The sequence below is a fragment of the Notolepis coatsorum genome (assembly GCF_963971535.1).
Source record: "Notolepis coatsorum genome assembly, chromosome: 7".
NCBI classification, from domain to species: Eukaryota; Metazoa; Chordata; class Actinopteri; order Aulopiformes; family Paralepididae; genus Notolepis; species Notolepis coatsorum.
In genome coordinates, this window is record NC_140171.1 from 100,820,334 (window position 1) to 100,841,372 (window position 21,039).

The 21,039-nt window shown below is 45.7% G+C and overlaps 1 protein-coding gene across 1 annotated transcript in view; it reads left to right on the forward strand.

Annotated features, from left to right (window-relative positions):
- Nucleotides 1-5,972: 5,972 nt before the first annotated feature.
- sun2 (Sad1 and UNC84 domain containing 2) overlaps nucleotides 5,973-21,039 on the forward strand; it is an 84,064-nt gene continuing 68,997 nt past the window's right edge. The window contains exons 1-3 of the mRNA XM_084319556.1: nucleotides 5,973-6,138; nucleotides 18,123-18,225; nucleotides 19,031-19,149. Of these exons, the coding sequence (XP_084175682.1) occupies nucleotides 18,125-18,225; nucleotides 19,031-19,149 (220 nt within the window). The 5' untranslated portion in view covers nucleotides 5,973-6,138; nucleotides 18,123-18,124. The remainder of the gene's footprint in view (nucleotides 6,139-18,122; nucleotides 18,226-19,030; nucleotides 19,150-21,039) is intronic.

The following is a 21,039-nucleotide window of genomic DNA, read 5'->3' on the forward strand; positions in this document are numbered from 1 at the left end:
TTGCTGACGGGGCCCGCGTTAGAATGGGCGACAGCCCTCCACTTCAGTAATTCCCCCCTCTGCAATTCGTACTCCGGGTACATAGCCGACATGCAAAAGGTCTTCGACCATCCTCCCGGTGGTTCGGATAGAACGGCCGCCTTGTTTACCATCCACCAAGGACACCGTAGTGTGAGCGAGTACGCTATCGAATTCCGTATTCTGGCAGCGGGTTCCCAGTGGAATGATGAACCATTACGCGGAGCCTTTCGCCAGGGCCTCAGCGAAGTTCTAAAGGACGAATTGGCGTCGAAAGAGAGGCCTACTTCCCTTGACAACTTGACTAACTTAGCCAGAGAGCTGGACACGCGTCTCCGGGAACGCTGCCGTGAAAAGGCCAGCACCGTCAACAGCGTCCCGCTGCAGAGCCGCAGGGCCGCTGAATGGGGGAGCGTCCCGTTAATAGTGTCCCGCTGCAGCACCGCAGAACCGACGATTCGGAGCCCATGGACCTCGACCGCTCTCGCCTTCCTCTCCGCGAACGCCGTCACAGACTCAGGTCAGGGGCATGTCTGTACTGCGGGCAACTAGGCCACTCCATCGCCGCATGTTCGGTTCGCCCCAAACGACGGGGCTCGGCTGTGACGCTGGGCACATGCACGAGCCTTAAATTGGTTCCCAGTTCCGGTCCGAATATGCAATTCAGTGCCACGCTTTACCACAACAGTCAATCCCTCCCTCTGTCCGCGCTGGTCGACTCGGGTGCAGACGAAAACATCATCGACGCTCGGGTAGTGTCCCACTACCACATTGCCACCGACGCCTTACCCATTCCCCGAGATGCCCAAGGCCTAAACGGGAAGTTGCTCTCGCAAATAACACGCCACACCACGCCTCTCCGCCTTCAACTCTCCGGGAATCATAGCGAGGAGATCCGTTTTCACGTCACTGATTCCCCCCATAACCCAATCGTTCTCGGCATGCCTTGGCTAAAGCTACACAACCCTGTAATAAATTGGCCAACGGGCTCAGTCACGAGCTGGAGTGCTCACTGTCACGCCTCTTGTCTCCGGTCGGCGCGGTCACCACTGGGGGCCACTGGTTCTCCCGTTCCCAACGAACCTGTTGACCTTTCGACTGTTCCTCCAATTTACCACGACCTAGAGGCTGTGTTTAGCAAACAACAAGCTCTCTCCCTACCTCCTCATCGCCAGTACGACTGTGCTATAGACCTGCTCCCGGGAGCCCCGCTCCCCGCTAGCCGCCTGTTTAACCTCTCACGCCCAGAGAGAGAGTCTATGGAGAAGTACGTCCACGAGTCCCTGGCCTCGGGCATTATTACCCCCTCCTCCTCTCCTGTCGGTGCGGGCTTCTTTTTTGTGTCCAAGAAGGACCACTCCCTTCGCCCCCTGTATTGACTACCGGGGTCTCAATAACATCACGGTTAAGAACAAGTACCCCCTGCCTTTGATTAACTCTGCTTTCGAACCTCTGCAAGGCGCCACCATTTTCTCAAAGTTGGATCTCAGAAATGCCTATCATCTGGTCCGCATCCGGGAGGGAGACGAATGGAAGGCGGCCTTCAAGTCCCTGCTCGGCCACTTTGAGTACAAGGTGATGCCTTTTGGGTTGACCAACGCCCCTGCTGTCTTCCAGGCCCTTGTCAATGACGTTCTCCGTGATGTCCTGAACCGCTCTGTCTTTGTCTACCTGGACGACATTCTGATTTTCTCCCGCTCCATGGAGGAGCACATCCAGCATGTCCGCCGGGTCCTCCAGCGCCTACTAGAGAACAAGCTGTTCGTCAAGGCGGAGAAATGTGAGTTCCACGTCTCCTCCATCGGGTTCCTCGGCTACATCATCGAGGGCGGCAAGATCCGGGCGGACCCCGAGAAGATCAAGGCGGTGACCGACTAGCCCCGTCCCACCAACGTCAAGCAGCTCCAACGCTTCCTGGGGTTTGCTAACTTCTACCGGCGTTTCGTCAGGGACTACAGCCGGGTCGCGGCACCCCTTACTCAACTCACCTCGCCTTCCGTGCCCTTCGTCTGGTCGGACAGAGTGGACTCCGCCTTCGCCGAGCTACGCCAGCGCTTCACCTCCGCGCCCATCCTCGTTCAGCCGGACACGTCCCGCCAGTTTGTGGTGGAGGTAGACGCCTCAAGTACCGGAGTCGGGGCGGTCCTTTCCCAACGCTCCGCCCTCGACCAGAGACTGCACCCCTGTGCCTTCTTCTCTCGTCGCCTGACCCCGGCAGAGGTCAATTACGATATCGGGAACCTGGAGCTCCTGGCAGTCAAACTGGCACTGGAGGAGTGGAGGCACTGGCTGGAGGGATCGGAGACCCCCTTCCTGGTCTGGACCGACCACAAGAACCTCGCCTACGTCCAGACGGCCAAGCGCCTGAACTCCCGCCAGGCACGCTGGGCACTGTTCTTCACCAGGTTCAATTTCACCCTGACCTACAGGCCTGGCTCCAAGAACACCAAGCCAGACGCCCTCTCCAGGCAGTTCGTCCCAGAGGAGGGTTCCGCACACCCGGACACCATCCTTCCTTCCTCCTGCCTGGTGGCCGCCGCCACCTGGGAGATCCAGTCTGTCGTCCGGGAGGCCCAGTGCGTCCAGCCTGATCCAGGTAACGGCCCACCTAACCGGCTTTTTGTCCCCGACCTTGTCCGCTCCCAGGTGCTCGAGTGGGTCCACGCCTCCCGGTTCGCCTGTCATCCTGGGATCAACCGTACCTTGTCCCTGCTGAAGCGACACTTCTGGTGGGTCACCATGAGGGAGGACACCCGCGACTTCGTCCTTGCGTGCACCGTCTGTGCCCGTGGAAAGGCTTCCCACCAACCACCAGCCGGGCTCCTCAGGCCGCTCCCTGTTCCCGGTCGGCCTTGGTCGCACGTCGCCCTGGACTTCGTCACCGGACTGCCTCCTTCACACGGTAACACTGTCATTCTCACCATCGTGGACCGGTTCTCAAAGGCTGTGCATTTTGTCGCTCTCCCCAAACTCCCCTCTGCTACAGAAACCACGGACCTGATGGTGCTCCACGTCTTCTGTCTCCACGGGATCCCGGTGGACATCGTCTCCGACAGGGGCCCGCAGTTTATCTCCCAAGTATGGAAGGCTTTCTGCCGGTCCCTGGGGGCCACGGTCAGCCTCTCCTCCGGGTTCCACCCGCAGACCAACGGTCAATCGGAGCGGGCCAACCAGGACCTGGGATCCGCCCTCTGCTGCGTGACCACCCGGGACCCCTCCGGCTGGAGTACGTTCCTGCCGTGGATCGAGTACGCCCACAACTCGCTGTCCTCCGCGGCCACAGGTCAGTCTCCCTTTGAGTCCTCCCTGGGCTACCAACCCCCACTGTTCCCTGCACAGGAAGAGGAGATCGCCGTGCCTTCGGTGCAGGACCACCTTCGCCGCTGCAGGAGGATATGGGAGGACACGAGGGCTGTGCTGCTCCGCACCGCTGAGCAGAACCGTCGCTTCGCCGACCGCCACCGGACTCCGGCTCCCGACTACCAACCAGGTCAGATGGTTTGGCTCTCATCCCGAGACCTTCCACTCAAGTCCTTGTCCCACAAACTCACCCCCCGTTTTGTTGGTCCGCATAAAATCCTGTCCGTTATCAACCCCTCGTCGTTAAGCTTCAGCTCCCCGCCATCATGCGCATTCACCCCTCCTTCCATGTGTCGCAGCTGAAGCCGGTTCTCTCCAGTCCCCTGTCTCCTCCTGCTCCAGAGCCTCCTCCTCCGCTGATCATCGATGACCACCCGGCCTACATCGTCCACCAGCTGCTGGACGTGCGTCCCCGTGGTCGTGGGTACCAATACCTCGTGGACTGGGAGGGCTACGGCCCAGAGGAGCGCAGCGGGGTCTCCCGAGGGATGATCCTGGACCCTGAGGTCATCCGGGATTTCCATCGCCGTCACCCGGACAAGCCTGGGGGCCCGCCAGGAGGCGCCCGTCGAGGGGGGGGTCCTGTCACGATCAGAGCTTGTGTCTGCCAGATGAGGAGCAATCAGCACGACTGCAAGAGATCACCTCATCAAGCGCTCCCTACTTCAACTGGCAGAACCCGTCATCCAACGTCGCAGTGTTAAACTGCCTACCGAGGTACGACGACGCTACCTGAAGACCAGCTGTAACTACCCCTGTTTATGCTTGCCCTAACCTTCTGTTTCTTGTGCCCCAGGACTTCGCTCCAGCGTCCTTCCACCCTGACGTCTCGAGCTCCAGCGTCCTTCCACCCTGACGCTCTCGAGCTCCAGCGTCCTTCCACCCTGACGTCTCGAGCCCCAGCGTCCTTCCACCCTGACGTCTCGAGCCCCGCAAAGAGGACTCCTGCTCGCTCTCAAGCGCAAAACCTGTGTCCTCTCTCTCTTGCTCCCGACAGCTGCACTGGAGTGCACCTGCTCTCATTCTTCTCCCCCCCAAGAACATTATAACCTCCGTGTTGTTCACATTCCTGTTTCACATTCCTGTTATACTCTGCTTGGTTGGGAAGAATAATTAAAGAACCCTAAACCGCTCCATTCTCTCCTCCTGTGTTTTGCTATTGGGCTCTGCATGAACCCCCCATCCTCACATGTACAGTGTACCCCACCCACCCCTCCTACCCAACCCCCCCCCAACCACCTCCAGTGTACAGTCCCCTCCCCCCACCTACCCAACCTCCTCCAACAGTTTCTACGTCAAATGTATATACTCTCTTTTCTGGACTCTTTTTGTATCACAAACAGTACTGTATTTGCAAATCTGGTATGTCATAAATGTATAGATGTAGCAGTCTATCTGTATGTCGTGTGTGTCATATATGTTATGATGAATTGAAAATGGGGGATCCTGATGTAAACTAGACGAAAGTCTTTCTCTGGTCTGCATCATCCCCTTAACAATTGTATGTAATTGAGCTGTACTGTATTGTACCCATTCTGCAATCTGTTAATAAAGTTTTCAATCAATCAATCAAACAAATGTCTGTCCCATTTTATACCAATCAATGGGATATATTGGATGTTGACCTGCATTCTTTCAAATGTATATAATTAATCATTAAAACAGATGTGTAACAAATAAGAAATACAAATTCCACAGAAGGCATTAAATAATTATTATTTTCAATAATTTCACAATAATTGCATAATTGTGTTTGAATATCTGAGTAATTAAAGTAATTATACATTTGTCCAAAATAGCTGGTTCAGATATGGAAGCAGCTGCCCTGTGATCAGATGAATCCATATGATTTATTTTTCCGACATCAAATGCGTAATTTCTTATCGTACAAATATTGTCATATTTATTTTAATTATGATTAAGTAATTAATTCCAAGGAGGCCTGTAGCGTTAACATGAAGGAATCACTATGAGAACACAGTCTGTCAAGTTAATAAAAATTTCAATTAGTCAATCAATCATAAGAGTGCTCCTCAGCACTCTTAAATCTGCTCTCAGCCACGCTCAAATCTGATTTCAGGAACATTTGGGGATTCGCGCTACATGCCTTAAATGGGCAGAAATCTGCCTAAGAGGAAATTTTTTGTCCAATGTACAGTAAATGACCAAGTATGGTTTTGTCAATATTCCAATGTAAAGTTTTGCTTATACAGCTGAGTGTCCCCCCACCCACCCCTCCTACCCAACCCCCCCCCCTGAACGCGCGGGGCCTGAGAGCGCCGTGCTCTGCCTGTCTGCAGATGGATGCTTCTCCTCCCGTGTGCAATTCTGTATAAACCGGGTAGCCATGTGTGCTTATGGCCGCCAGGTGGCGCACTGGGTTGTGTTCGTGTGTCGGTGTGAAAGGAGGAGGAGCTCGGCGTAGCTCCACACAGCAACACCGCTGTCACAACAAGCGCTGTCTGTCCCTGTGTCCCACCGTCACGTCGTTCTAATGTTCATACTATGCATTGCATTCACCAGGCTGACGTTAACGTTACTTTATTTGATGGAAATCCACGGATTACACGATGAGACAACCGCAGTGGTCTAGACTCAGAGAGAAAGAGATTAATTTAGATGTTAGAGAGATCTTAATCAGCGTCGTTGTTAGGGCTGATTATTAACGGATTAGCGTTTTCTAGCCCGAGATAATTTGACAGTTCGCCGCCTGGAAGTTGTTGTGTTGTGGTTTTCTGACCTGCCTGACCTCATATCGGGGTAAGTTAGGACGCCAACCGCGCTAATGCATGTCTCCCGTTATTCTGTTAGGCCATACCAAAGTTGTATCTAGATAATGCAGCTCGCTTTGATTGATTGATTGATTGATTGATTGAATGAAAACTTTATTAACAGATTGCAGAATGGGTACAGTACAGTACAGCTCAATACATACAATTGTTAATGGGATGCAGACCAGAGAAAGACTTTCGTCTTGTTTACATCAGGGTCCCCCATGGATGCTTATGGATGCTATTGTTTGTATCTTGGTCCCGCATGTATTGCCAGGCATGGCTCCCGAGGAAGTAAAATGCTTTCTTTGCAACCGTGTGTGCACAAGTTCCACTTACGTTTGATAAGCAAGGATATCATCACCTTCTGGAATGTGTCCATCTTGACTATGCTATTTGTATCGGAGATATTGGGGTTTAGAGAAGTGTGTTGTGAATCAGCCTCGCCTACTTAGCGGACCACTAGTGCACCTCAGGTTTGAACAGGTGAAACTGAACCACATAGTTGTTCAACATAGTAAATGGTACAGCCCCAAGCTATCTGAAGTATCAGATCAATATGGTCCATACATACAGTACACACAGCATGGACACGATACCAGGGCCAGTGTTCGCTCTTGTAAGGTGCCGAGGAGGGTCAAGTTAAAAATGGCCCAGAGGAGTCGGAGCTCATTTTTCTACACCGGTATCTCAATGTGGAACAGCCTTCCACTTAGGATAAAACTGTCAGGTTCTAGAGGAATATTTAACCATTAAATATGTGGTGTTAGGGTCTCCAGCGACCCGTTTCAAGGTTATAATATGTAATAACTACCATGTAGTTGATTTTATTAGAACAAGGCTTTTTATGATATCCTCCACAACACATATAAGCACAGCAAAACTATGTTTCACCATTTTGAAAATTCTGAAGGTATCTGCAGAAAAAAAGGTACGACTGTGGTGTTAGGGTCATTCTTGGTAAAACTATACTATAAAAATACTAAATATAAATAAATAAAATAATAATAAATATACTAAACTTTTTTTCAGAAGTTATATTCTAATATTGTTCTATTATAGTCAGAAAACATTATCTATGGGTTTCACATTTAGTATATTATGATTGAACAACCTCATTTTCATCTTAAAATGAAGGGACATGATGTGTCTCGGGGGCCATCAAATCAAATTACAATGGGATTATATGGTTATGAATGCATATAATGTTAGTTAGGATGTAGTATTAACTATATTGAGTGATACTCCTTTCTTTTTAGTGGTCAGGACTGAGTTAGACCCCGGGTCAACATTGACCCGCTAACAACGGTCAGTGGTGCCAATTCCTAACACAACATGAGGGTTAAAGGTCAGGTTCGCTCATAATCTCTGTTGTCTCTAAAGTGGCCGGATAGCTGTCAGGTCATACTCATACTTGTATTGTTGTTTTAATGATAGTATAATGAAATGCGCTATTTTATGGTATTTGGTCAGGATGATATTGACTTGTTTTTAGATATAGAATATGGATTTGTTGTATTGGACTTTTGCTTTATGTGTTGTTTTATATGTTTTTATTTGTATCTGTCCTTTGGTCAGAACATCGGCGACCATGCTGGAAATAAGTGTTGTCACTTTTGCATGTCATCCCTTGGATTTATTGTGTCTTTGGATCCATAAATAAAATCAATCAATCAAGTGCTGTTTATCCAGAGACTCACCTATTTTCTGTGTCTGGGCCATTGTCACACCCTAACATAACAACCATTATGTGTCAGCCTACTCTGTTGGGTATTCTCCCCTTTCTCTCCCCATGTCTATACTCTCTCTCTCTCTCTCTCTCTCTCTCTCTCTCTCTCTCTCTCTCTGTCTCTCTCTCTGTCTCTCTCTCTCTCTCTCTCTCTCTCTCTCTCTCTCTCTCTCTCTCTCTCTCTCTCTCTCTCTCTCTCTCTCTCTCTCTCTCTCCTCCTGCACCACTCTCTCCATCCTCTCGTGCCTTTGGTTGACGTTGGTTGGCCTTTACCAGCTATGTCCTCACCCTGACCAGCCTGAAACGCCACCGCAACCAATGGCATGCACCAATGGCATCCAATGTAATAAAAAAAGTCAACCAACGAACGCGTTTCTTGTACCGGATCTCCTCTCTGGTAAACAAGAATACCCTGAACACTCTAGCAGGAGCACTCATTCAAGGGTACTACGACTATGCTTGCACCTCATGGTACCAAAGCACCTCAAAGGCACTAAAAAACAAATTACAAACATCTCAAAACAAGCTAGGTCAGACTACTACTTGACCTGACTCCTAGAACCCACCTCACCCCTGCCCACTTTGACAACCTAGGATGCTTAGAGTAGACGACAGAGTACAGCAACTTGCAATGGGCCTGGTCTACAAGATACACTACGCGACCAAGGTACCCATGTACATGTCAAAATACTTCCCAAAGGTCAGTGAATACCACGATCACAACACCAGAGGGAGCTCCACAAATCATGTAAAACCCAGATTCGGCTCAAACAAGGGACTAAACACGTTTCGCATTATGCCACATCAATGTGAACGCCCTGCCTAAAGCTGTAAAGGAATGTGAATCACTACCCACTTTCAAAAACACTCTCAAAAAACACCTACGTGAGACTGCAATTCGAAATTGGCCCCTACAAATGTCCTAACCTAGTTGTACAGTAAATGACCAAGTAAGGCTTTGTCAATATTCCAATGTACAGTGTAAAATGTGTGTGTGTCCCCTACCCAATGCCCCCCCCCCCCCCCCCCCCCCCCACCTCCAATGTACAGCCCTCACCCAACCCCACCCAACCCCACCCCACCCCACCCAACCAACCTCCTCCAATGTACAGTTTCTACGCCAAATGTATATACACTCCTTTTCTGGACACTTTTGTATCACAAACAGTACTGTATTTGCAAATCTGATATGTCATAAATGTATAGATGTAGCAGTACTGTCTATCTGTATGTCATGTATGTCATATATGTTATGATGAATTGAAAATGGGGGACCCTGATGTAAACAAGACGAAAGTCTTTCTCTGGTCTGCATCCCTTAACAATTGTATGTATTGAGCTGTACTGTACTGTACCCATTCTGCAATCTGTTAATAAACTTTTCAATCAATCAATCAAAACCATGTCACGGTTGGTCGGGCTGTGGTGAAAAGTGCTGAGCTACAGTAAGGCTGTGCTGATAGAGGCCTCTTTCAGCGACGGTTCCCCTCTTAGCTAAAGCCTCTTGACATACCAGAGGAGGAAAACCATGGATTGTGTGAAAGAAAGCTATTTATTAGATAGAGCCAATTGCTGCTGTGATGTTGAAGCCTCTTAACTTGTGTTTTCTACTTGTTTTCAAACAAGTTGAGTTGTGAGTTAAGGCTACATGGGTCTGTGGGTGAGTTGGTTCAGTAGGCCGTCTGCACTGTAGGTGTTTTAAGTCATCCATCTAAAAGTGACGTCTACAGTAGACCTCTCTCCAGCAACTTATTCCATCCATTATGTTGAAATGAATCAACCGAAATGTTGATTTTTGAATACAATTTGAGTAGGCCTACCTCTCAATGCTCCACAAATGCATCTAACCTAAAGAAAACACACACACACAAGACTGTTTAACAAGTTTTCTCTAAAATGTCAATTATACATTGGTCCATTGCACCCCCACCCCTCCTCTGAACATCTGAATTTGCGTGAATATTATGTCCATGTAACGTGACAGCCTTACCACCCTCCCAGAGGAGAAATATAGAGGAAACACAGCATGCAAAAAGTGTTTTAAAAATTGTTTTTTTTAAGTATAGGCCTGGCCTACTGTGTGTGTTAGGAATAGCCAAGATAAATCAATCATCCCTGGAGGGGGGGTGCTTTCTTTTCAGTAGCACTAAAGGCAGTGGTTGGAAGAGTAATGTACTAAAGCAAATGAGAACATAGGTGCTATAAAGAAAAACATCTTGTGGTTGAAACACGGCTTTACTTTACTTTATTTGTTTATTTAGACGGGACAGAGCATATTAATGGACACTACAAATAAATGCAGTGTAAATACACCAGATTTAGCAAGGATGCTAGTTTTCATCCGCAGTACCCACAAAACATAAAGATTTAACCGGCAGGCAGTGAAGCATATCATACTACGAGACAAAGCATAAAAACATACATTATGATACAAGAAACAAAGTACAAGGTATAAAGTGCATCTATATGGTTTACTGTAGCAGCGTTTTTACAGGGAAATACAGAATTGTATTAAAGTGCTTTCAAGTAATATAGAATTCGTTGTCAAGGTGCACTACCAGACTATTAGTGCACGGTGGTGTAGTGGTTAACACTGTCGCCTCACAGCAAGATGGTCCAGGGTTCGATTCCCGCTAGGGGACCAGGTTTCCGCGATGCCAGGTACCCAGGTGGGGGATCTCCCAGGCCTTTCTGTGTGGAGTTTGCATGTTCTCCCCGTGCTCGCAAGGGTCCCCCCCCCCCCCCCCTACGATAAGAGAAACCCAATGGAAAAACATGCACAACAGATCGCTGACGCTGTCGCTTCCCTGACGAAGACGGGCAGGAGCACTTGGATTGGTCCCCGGGCGCGGCCCTCGCCGACACCCTGTCTGCTCCCGGCAGCCCTTGGGGGGAAGGACGACGGGGTGGGTTAAGAGCAGAGCTCAATCGCATCGGCGACCCTGAGAGACAATTGCAATGTGTGTGTGTATTCCTCTGTGTGTGCCGCCCATTGCATGTCGTTGTGACGTTGCATGCCGAATAAAGACCTCTCTCTAAAGAGGTCCTGCATTATTATATTATTATTATTAGACTATGGTCACAGGTTTGGTCGAGTAACCAGGACTGCATACTTTTTTTGCAAAGCTTAGCTTTTATACTTATAGCACATGCATAAGCCTGGTCTCTTTTGAAAGATAAGATAAAAAAAAGGAGAATCACTTTTAGTGCTAAGGAAATAGAGTAACAGAGGTTTGAACTTGAGTTGAACTTGGTTAACCGTCTGTAGTGTGGTAGTGAAAGGTTAACCTTCTGCGTGTCTTCTTCCAAGAACTTGAACTTGTGTACAAATTTTTCTTTAGTGGTTGCAAGATTCCATATTCCATTATTCCAGCATAGAGGTTTGAGCTGGAAAACACTGCGGTTCCATAGCCTGAAGTCTTATGTAGTACAGGTCCACATTGTATTTGATCCGTCGAGAAATTTGTCTTTGAGAGAGGTTTTAGTAAACCGACACCAAAAGAAAAAGTGTTCCAAAATCCATTTCTTCCATCCACCACTGTGCGTTCTGAAGTCTGAATCATTTCTCATTTTCGCTCGTCAACTTTCACCTACTTCCTATATTTGTACCCCCCCCCCCCAAGGTGGGTATCGTTGGAAGCGGACCCTTGTTGGCTACAACGCTGACCAATAATTTTCGCCATCAGCGGTGATTGGTCAGTTCTCGAGGGTATACTGTCCGAAGTGGTCATTTGACGCGCGCCGTGTAAAAAGACGCCCGCCTGACATATCATCATGTAACTCGAGAACCGAGGCACGGAATTGGTCGAGTGAGGTGGCGTTAGAACTGCGGCAAATAGATGTTTCAAACAGTATATTATATCATATGTTCGGTGAAAAATGCAGCCCGAGCCGGTAGATGCTCGCAAAGTGCCGCAACGTGCGTGCATGGGCATGACGGATTTCGGGCCGGTGCGTAGAGGTTATTAAAGGATGGAAATGATGTACAATCTCTTATGGTCAAAGGTAGATCATTCCAGATTAAACAGCCCTGAACTGACCCAGGCTTCCTGAAACGCCGACCTTTGGTTTTCAACGGCGTCTCCTTGCAGTTCAAAATGCATTTGAATCGTCTCTCGGTCGGCGGATGTCGACCGCCGTCAGACATAGTGATATGTTGTTTGTTTACAATAGCGACAGGAGTCTGGTGAGATAGTTTAGCCACATCACACTGGCAGGCCTGTCTCGCTTCCTGGCCCCTGCCTGCACTATTTATATGACGCACACAGAGACACACATACAGTACACACACACACACACACATACTGGCTTCCTGTCTCTGCCTCCCCTTTTTGTGGCGTTTATAAGTCTATTAGGCTATTTCAATCTGCAGGATATTAAAAAGTCTTAAGAAGTTATAAATTCGGTGTGCACCGCATAGTGCCTTGCACACCTACGCGGCCGTCCCGGGTTCGCCTCCCGCTCCCGGGGGATAATTTGTCGCATGTCCTCCCCACATCTTCTCCCATTCTCCCTCTCCTCTGTCGGTCTTGTATGGCCAGAAAAGCTGTAAAAATGCTAAAATAAAAAAATTATAAAAAAAACTGTATTAAAAAGTATTTTTGGGGGGCTGTTGGGAGATGAAATAATATATTACATATAATAAATGTGTTTGTATTGAATTAGTTGGTTTTTGTGAGGCTACCGGGAGGTTGGTGTGTCTTGTCGAGAGTTTCTATGGAACGCTGCCAGTTCAGTGTCGCTACGTGTTGTTTTTTGCTAGAATGGTTGTGAAATTGGTATTCAATTGTATTAAAAACATTCCTTCTCCATCAGCACAGTAGTCTTATCCCTGACCTTGGCTAACGAGGTACTTCATCTATCCTTAGCCTATTCCTTAGCTACATTAGTTCTGTTGATATAGGCTTAGGTCTGAGTTTCCTTTCCAAGGGAGACCTGGCCTAAAAGGAACACACACAGCTATAGGAATCTGATTGCAGACCTAGTACAATCAATCGATACAATTCTGTTTTCAATCATGGTTTTGGCTTCCAACAATTATGAAAACAAGATGATCGACTTTTATCCAGGTCATGTTTTTGTATTTCAGTTAAATTATATTTAAAGTTCAAGGAAATCCACAGTTTAAAAAAGATGTTTCCAAAATCTCCAAAGTGATCTCGATATTGACCAAAGTATTCGCGATTGGGATTTTTGCCACATTAATCGAGCAGTCCTCACCTACAGTATGCAGATCACTGCGTTCTGTGATACCTGTAATGTACATGATGATAATGTTGCAATCGATGGGGCTGAAATGGATGAGGGCCTGTGATGGTTTTCATGGGATGATTTTCAGCAGGCTTGTGAACTTGAACAGCTGAAGCCTGTGCACAGGATACGAGACTTGTATGAAATCCCAGCCGATTTTTGCAGCACATATTTATTGACCAGATCATTTCCCAACTGCTATGTTTCCCTGTTGCTAGTTGCTAATAGAGACTCAGGACTGGATCGCCCAGTTAGGCTATGATGCTCCATGGGAGGTTAAAGACTCTTGCTCCTTAGGGATGCACCAATTCTGGGGAATAAAAAGTGATTATGGGATAGTAGCCCACTCTCAAAAGTTTACCATGGTTGAATGTTTATGGCAACAGTGACATGACAATGAATGTTTAGGCTGCTCTGTATGTGTGTGTGTATGTGGAGGGGGGTTCAGTGTGTTTTACGTTCTGTAGCTTCTGTATGTATTGTTGTGTTGTGCATATGAGGTGTGCTGGAGGGGTGCTTTAGATTAGCTGGATTATGGTCGTCAGGGCTTAGTCAGGCGGGCATCTGTCAGAGAGCTGCTGCTGCTTCCTGGTGCTTCAGACTAGAGAGAACACACAACACAACGTTAGCTAGACCTCTCCCTGGTGCTTCAGACGGGAGCATGTCTATGTTCCCCGGGTCCTATGTTCCCCGGGTTCTATGTTCCCCGCTTTGATTGATTGATTGAAAATTTTAGACCACCAGCCCTGATTCCAAACTCTAACCTTAACCAGTTCGAAAGAGGGCCTAAGCTTAACCAGTTCGAAACAAGGCGGACATTAATAATTAATAAAATAATAAAAATTAATAAAATGTTCAATCTATTAATCAATCAAGCGGGGAACATAGGACCCGGGGAACATAGGGATGATCCCCTTCAGACTAGAGAACACACAACATAACGTTAGCTAGAGAACACACAACACAACATTAGCTAGACCGCTCCCTACTGCTTCAGACTAGAGAGAACACACAACACAACGTTAGCTAGACCGCTCCCTGGTGCTTCAGACTAGAGAACACACAACACAACGTTAGCTAGAGAACACACAACATTAGCTAGACCGCTCCCTGCTGCTTCAGACTAGAGATCACACAAACACAACGTTAGCTAGACCGCTCCCTGGTGCTTCAGACTAGAGAACACACAGCACAACGTTAGCTAGAGAACACACAACACAACGTTAGCTACAGTAAACCGCTCTCTGCTGCTTCAGACTAGAGAACACACAACACAACGTTAGCTAGACCGCTCCCTGCTGCTTCAGACCAGAACACACAACACAACGTTATCTAGAGAACACACAACACAACGTTAGCTAGACCGCTCCCTGCTGCTTCAGACTAGAGAACACACAACACAACGTTAGCTAGACCGCTCCCTGGTGCTTCAGACTAGAGAACACACAGCACAACGTTAGCTAGAGAACACACAACACAACGTTAGCTACAGTAAACCGCTCTCTGCTGCTTCAGACTAGAGAACACACAACACAACGTTAGCTAGACCGCTCCCTGCTGCTTCAGACCAGAACACACAACACAACGTTATCTAGAGAACACACAACACAACGTTAGCTAGACCGCTCCCTGCTGCTTCAGACTAGAGAACACACAACACAACGTTAGCTAGACCGCTCCCTGCTGCTTCAGACCAGAGAACACACAACACAACATTATCTAGAGAACACACAACACAACTTTAGCTAGACCGCTCCCTGCTGCTTCAGACTAGAGAACACACAACACAACGTTAGCTAGAGAACACACAACACAACGTTAGCTAGGCCGCTCCCCGGTGCCCTCTCAGCAACAACGTTCCCTTCATCCATTCGCCTCTATCCACATTACTTGACATTTAACTAAACCTAGATTTCTTTTTTAAGCCCGTTGGGCGTGTGAAACATTCAAAATTTCAAACATAATTTTTTTTAAACAAACTTGCATCAACAAATTTCCTTTTCAAGCACTATAAGCCAGGTCTGGAGTATATGTGAATAATAATTAGAAAATATTTATTTACAATTTAACACCTTTTTGAACACATTTTCCAAAATAAGTCCTTCAAATTCTCATTACCGCAACAGTCTTAAAACTTCAAGACAATACGAAAAGCGTATACATTTTCACAGTTTTAAGAATTGATTATTAACACTTTGAATGCCGACGACGTGTATTGTCGTCTTATCATGCCCCCCGTTGAGTGCCGACGACGTGTATGTCGTTTGATTCTTTTTATATTTCATCAACCGAGTCTCCCGTTGGTACAGCAGACCCTCTAGGAGCTCAGATAGGAAAATACCGCCCCCTATCGTCTATCCCTGTGTAACTGCAGCTCATTCGATTAGACTGGGAGATCCCTGTGGGGGGAGCCTACTGGCTCCACTGTGCTGGCAAGCCGTCTGATGAAGAGGGATCTGATCGCGGGTTGGAAAGCAGCGTGGAATATATATTTACAGAAGCCAATAATCAATCAATAAACGCGATCGATATTTGGAATGGCGATCAGGAATTGGAATAATCTTCTTGGAGAACATCTGATCTAAGGTAAGGAGTCTATGTTACCAGTTTTAGGATAATCAGAGCTGTTTTCACTGAGATATCAGCATGTGCCGTGTGTGTATGTGTGTGTGTGTGATGTTGAGGAAATGAGAGAATAGATTTTTCAGCCCGCCTCTATAGCGTGCATAAGTACGTATATACTATCGATAATCTAGCATTTATTTGAAAACGATTCATAAATAGGCCGACAAATGACAACGTGTCTAGTGTATTCGAGAATATTCCAATAAATGCTGTTTATGGGGGAATCTTTCTATTTTCCCGGAAATTTTCGCGAGCACGATAGCTTTTCGAAATGCTATAAAAAGGATATGAACCGATTAAAAAACAATCTGTTTTGACAATGTTGACTGCAAACAAGTCATTGATAAGCGACGGGCAGATTAGACACATAGCCATAATTTAAAACATAGATTATGCGTTTTTAACGCTGAAGTGAATGATGGCATTCAAGGGGTAAAAAGGTAAACAAGGCCGGCACTGATAGTGTTAACAGTCATAGACACATACCTGAAACTATGAAATAATATATATCTTTAAATAATCATTTTTAGAATAGTTTGTCATATTACTCTCATTACCGCAACACCTTCTGCAGTCGACAACCAAATTTTTGTGATATTTCATGGAAACCTGAATTTGTCTTAACATGTCATTGTAAACCTGAAAGCACATAACAAATAGATCATGGACATGCCTTTAGAATCAAATTATAATTGTTCACTAAATTAAATAAACATTAAATTAACAGCTGTTGTGGTAATGATACATGGGTTTCGGAAATGAGATTAATGATTTCGGTAATGATAATAAGTATGCTAGGTGTTGCCAGACACAACTCGAGGCTTAAGAGCAAGCCTGTTGGGTATTCAAAGCAAACCACTTGGTGTGTCTGATTAGCCACAAACACCAAAGCAGTAAATTACATTTGTGTAATTTTACTTGCATCACAAAATTTTGGTAACACAACAAATTACATAATTATGAAAAACCTCAAATTTACTGTCTATTTGTCAAGTTAACTATAGGAGCCAAAGCACTCATGAGTTATACCTTATTTCTATTGGCTTAGTTGCCTACACTGTTAAAGTCTACATTTCAGAATACAATGGGGCTTAGCTGTATATTTATTTAGGTTATTGTATTATATGAATGTTTATTTTTATAACCTTACATTGAAACGGCATTAGGAATATTGATTGGATTTAGATAAAGTCATTGAACCGTCTTATTTGTCATAATAGAACATTTGTGATGGCACAGTATGATGTCATAATAAGAACATTTGTGATGTCACAGTATGATGTCATAATCAAACATTCTAGAACATTTGTGATGTCACAGTATGATGTCATAATCAAACATTCTAGAACAGTTGTGTATCTATATATATTCAACAATTCTCTCTTAGCTGCACTCCAACGGACAATGTAGTTGATGACGGGGTCCAGTAGAAGAAGAAGAAGAAGAAGAAGGTGAAGTAGAAGAAGACAAAGAAGAGCCCATAAAAAGAATTGCGGAGGGCAGTAATACGCCACGATGCGTCTACACTGCCGGAAATGCAAATAAGAAGAAGAAGAAGAAGAAGAAGAAGAGCTCATTGTGCATCTTGAAACTGTGCTGAGCAGTACTGAACAGATAGACTAAACAACATAGATTGAAGCCTGCATTTCTCAACCAAGGTGCCTTGCCTACCGTTTTGCTGTGGAAAGAGCCGGCAAGTTGAGTTTTACGGCTTTCCAGTGTGGAGGAATTTTGTCATGTGTCGAGTCGGCGGTGATTTTGGAGACTGGGAAAATACAGTTTTCTTACCTTGTAGTAGTGACGTGAATATTTCGTGGCAGTAAACAGCCAAACAAGTTTTAGTTTAGGAAAATAGCTTTAGGATCACTTCTGTAAAGAAAGACTTCGCTGTGGAAGAGAAATAAACCATTTGGATATCTTTGTTTTACACCGGAGCGGCTGTGGACATTTTTCTTTATCAATGAACGTACTACTCACGAGTAAGCAACTTTAACCAGTAGAGTGGACCGTCGGCCCTCATATTAGTAAGAAAACTGTTCCAAGAGGAAAAAGGAATCAACACAAACTACTGGAGCGCTGAAAGAAGGATAACAGTCCTTCCGTGGGCCGCTTAGTGTTTGAATAAGAGACAATAAGAGACACTCTGTTGTTGAACAACCGACTACTACTAGTGAGTTCCTCCTTGGTGGGATGATTGAACCTGCGAGACAAAGCACCGGTCAGGCAGAGGACCCAGAAACACAGTTAGCTTGATTATTTTTGCACACAGATACTGCTGAACTAACTATACTCTCTCCCTTTATCTCTCTATCTCCCTGTATCTCCCTTTATCTCTCTCTCTCTCTCGCTCTCTCCCCCTCCGCCCCCAGTCATGTCTCGTAGGAGTGCTCGCCTGGTGTCGGGCGGCTATTTTCCCGATGAGGACTCGGACTCTAGTAGTATAACTAACATGAAACGTGAGACGCCGGTCAAGTAAGTCTGTGTTTATGTGTTTGCGTATCTATGTCTGATTTGTATAATGTGGGGAAGGGGGGGGGGGGGATTCTACACCCCATCTCTTCTCATCTTTCTCTTTCTTCTGCCTCTGTTTTTTCCTTTTGTTTGCTTTTTGTTACAGTAAAGTGCTTATTCGGATGTGCATCTGCGTTCTTTTGGCGCGTTCCTTCGATTGATCGTGTTGTCGTTTCTTTATTTTATTTGTCGACATTGAACAGAGAAGCATTTTACAATCTATGGCAGTGTTGTAGTACTCAAGTCCGAGTCCTGGACTGATTTTCAGGACTTGTGACGACTTGGATTTGAGCACTGATGACTCGGACTTGGACTCAGACTCGAGCATTGACTGCATTCAGACTCGGAAGGTACAGACGAATACTCAGACTTGTTCATTGATAAATACAGTTATTGCTTTGTAATAGGCCCTAATCATTTGGCATAAGATATTGATGGATAGTGCATTTGTTTGGCTATTGTGTCACAAAGTAAATAAACTCCCTTTGAAACGGTGACAGCTGTGTCATTTATGTTTAATGTAGACCTTTTTTTATTTGTACGTCAGCTCTTTGACTGCCAGAGTGGAGTGGACTCAATCTTGATGACTTGGACTCGGACTAGGGTAATGGGTACTCGACTCGGGCTCTTCTTTGGTGACTCGAACTGTTCTCGAACACTGGGGACTCAAGACTCGACTTGGACTCGAGATTTAGTGACTCGACTACAACACTGATCCATGGATTCAATGAAGGGATGTTGAAGCTCAATCTCTCTTTTCTCTCAGGGTCGTGAAGAGGATGTATGCGGGTTGCAAGTCCCAGAGAGCGCCCACCTCCAGCCAAGCCGCCGGCTATGTTGGTTGCACCGGCACTGAGTCCGCAGTCACAACAGACCAAAGCGGCGGTAAGTCCAGGGCTTTCCATAAACAGTGGTATAGGGGCACGGCGCCACCGTGACAACACACCAGCGCCACCATGTGTTTAAACTAGGGCTGGGACTTTATCGCATACATTTTTATTAATTAACTACAGAAAGAAAAAAGAAAAGAAAATGTATGCATTTAATCGCATGATGATTTTTCTTTATTGTGTAAGAATGTTACCTTTCAAAGGAGACTCATGCATTTGCTATAAGTATAAAGTATAATAAATCGCAAATAACCTTTTTTCTTAGTCTGGTTTGTTCATAAAAACAAATTAAATAAGAGAAATTGAGATCAATCAAGAGTTTTTTTTTTCAATGGTCAACTGTTGGAATGTACTTGAAAGTACTGCGTTTTACTTTTACCTCGAAAGTGCTTGAGTTTACAAAAGGTTGTTTGCGCTATATATATATTATTCCTAAAATTTCTGCACTTTGTTAAAAATGTCATTGATCTGTTGGTCTGTGTAGTAGTAGCTAATACAGGATTTTGCTGCTTAAACGTATGTATAATACGTAATAATAAGCCATCATGATGATGTAATAGGGGGGACCACAGGGGGCAGTGCCATGTGAGGAGGACGCATTTTGGCTGAGCTCCTTACCAGTATTGCGTTTTATGTAAATTAATTGATCAGTTTGATCTTGAAAGTTCATAAAAGTGTCTGAGAACACCCAACAGAGATATTGAGAACGTTTGCATAGTTTTGTCATCGCAATAAAACCTGCAGCAGATGATGAAGGGTACTCGTCAGAATAAAGCCAACATGGAGGCTATGGAGGCTACACCGACTGAGAACACGGGGCAAGAGGCTATCCTACAAGCTATTGTGGCGCTGAGGATGGAGCTGCTCGACAAGGGGGAGGCCCAGTCGGTCGATATTAAGACCCAGGTTGACCATCTCAGGGCGGAGATTAAACAGGCTAATGATAATGCTAACGCTAAAATTGAGGCCATGGGGAAACGGTTTGTAAAACTGGAAACTGCGGTCAACGGCCAGTCCGACAGGATCACCGCCTTGGAGCGAGAGTTGATGGATGGTCTGAAAGAACTAGCGACCCAGAAAGCCCGAAATGAGGATTTGGAGGCTCGGTCCCGCCGTTTTAATCTGCATATTTTTTCAAGTCAAGTCAAGAGTTTTATTTGTCACGGCATACAAGTATACAATGAAATGCGGGGGGTCTTGCCCGCAACCATGTGCATAATACAATAGTAATATATAATAGAATCCAATAGAACGACATTGTGCAATAAAACAAGTAAACAGAGTAGGGCATATCGGTATATGTACATGAGTTATTTACAGAGCATGGTAGGACATGCTAGGTCCTGTGGTAGTGCAATACACTGTTAGCTACGGATGAGGCACTACATGCTATATTATACAATCTCAAGTTATACTATACTATTCTTAAAGTGACCTTTCCTTTTGTAAAGTGACCATAAGTGTGAGTGTGTGCAGCATGAGTGTGTGTTTGCTCATGTTAAAGTGGCTGCTAGTGTGTGAGCGTGTGTGTGCTCAAGTTCAAGTTCAAGTTCAAGTTCTTTAATAGTTGTCATACAGAAGTACAGAATACTTTCATACAAAATGCTTCTTACTGTTACGCTCCAGAGACTGTGCTAGACAAGATAGTATCAAATAACATAATAACATAATATAGCATGAATTTAGAAGAAGAAAATGAGGTCACAGTTGTTCGGTATAGACATATGTACAATGTTCTGAGTTACCATATAATATACAATACACAGTGTACTAATGTACAGTACTATCTAGTGCAAAGCAGAAATGGGATGAGGTACAATTTTAGGTACAATTTACAGTAAGGTGTACGAGTTGTAGTGCAATCCTTCATCCATAAATATAAAGT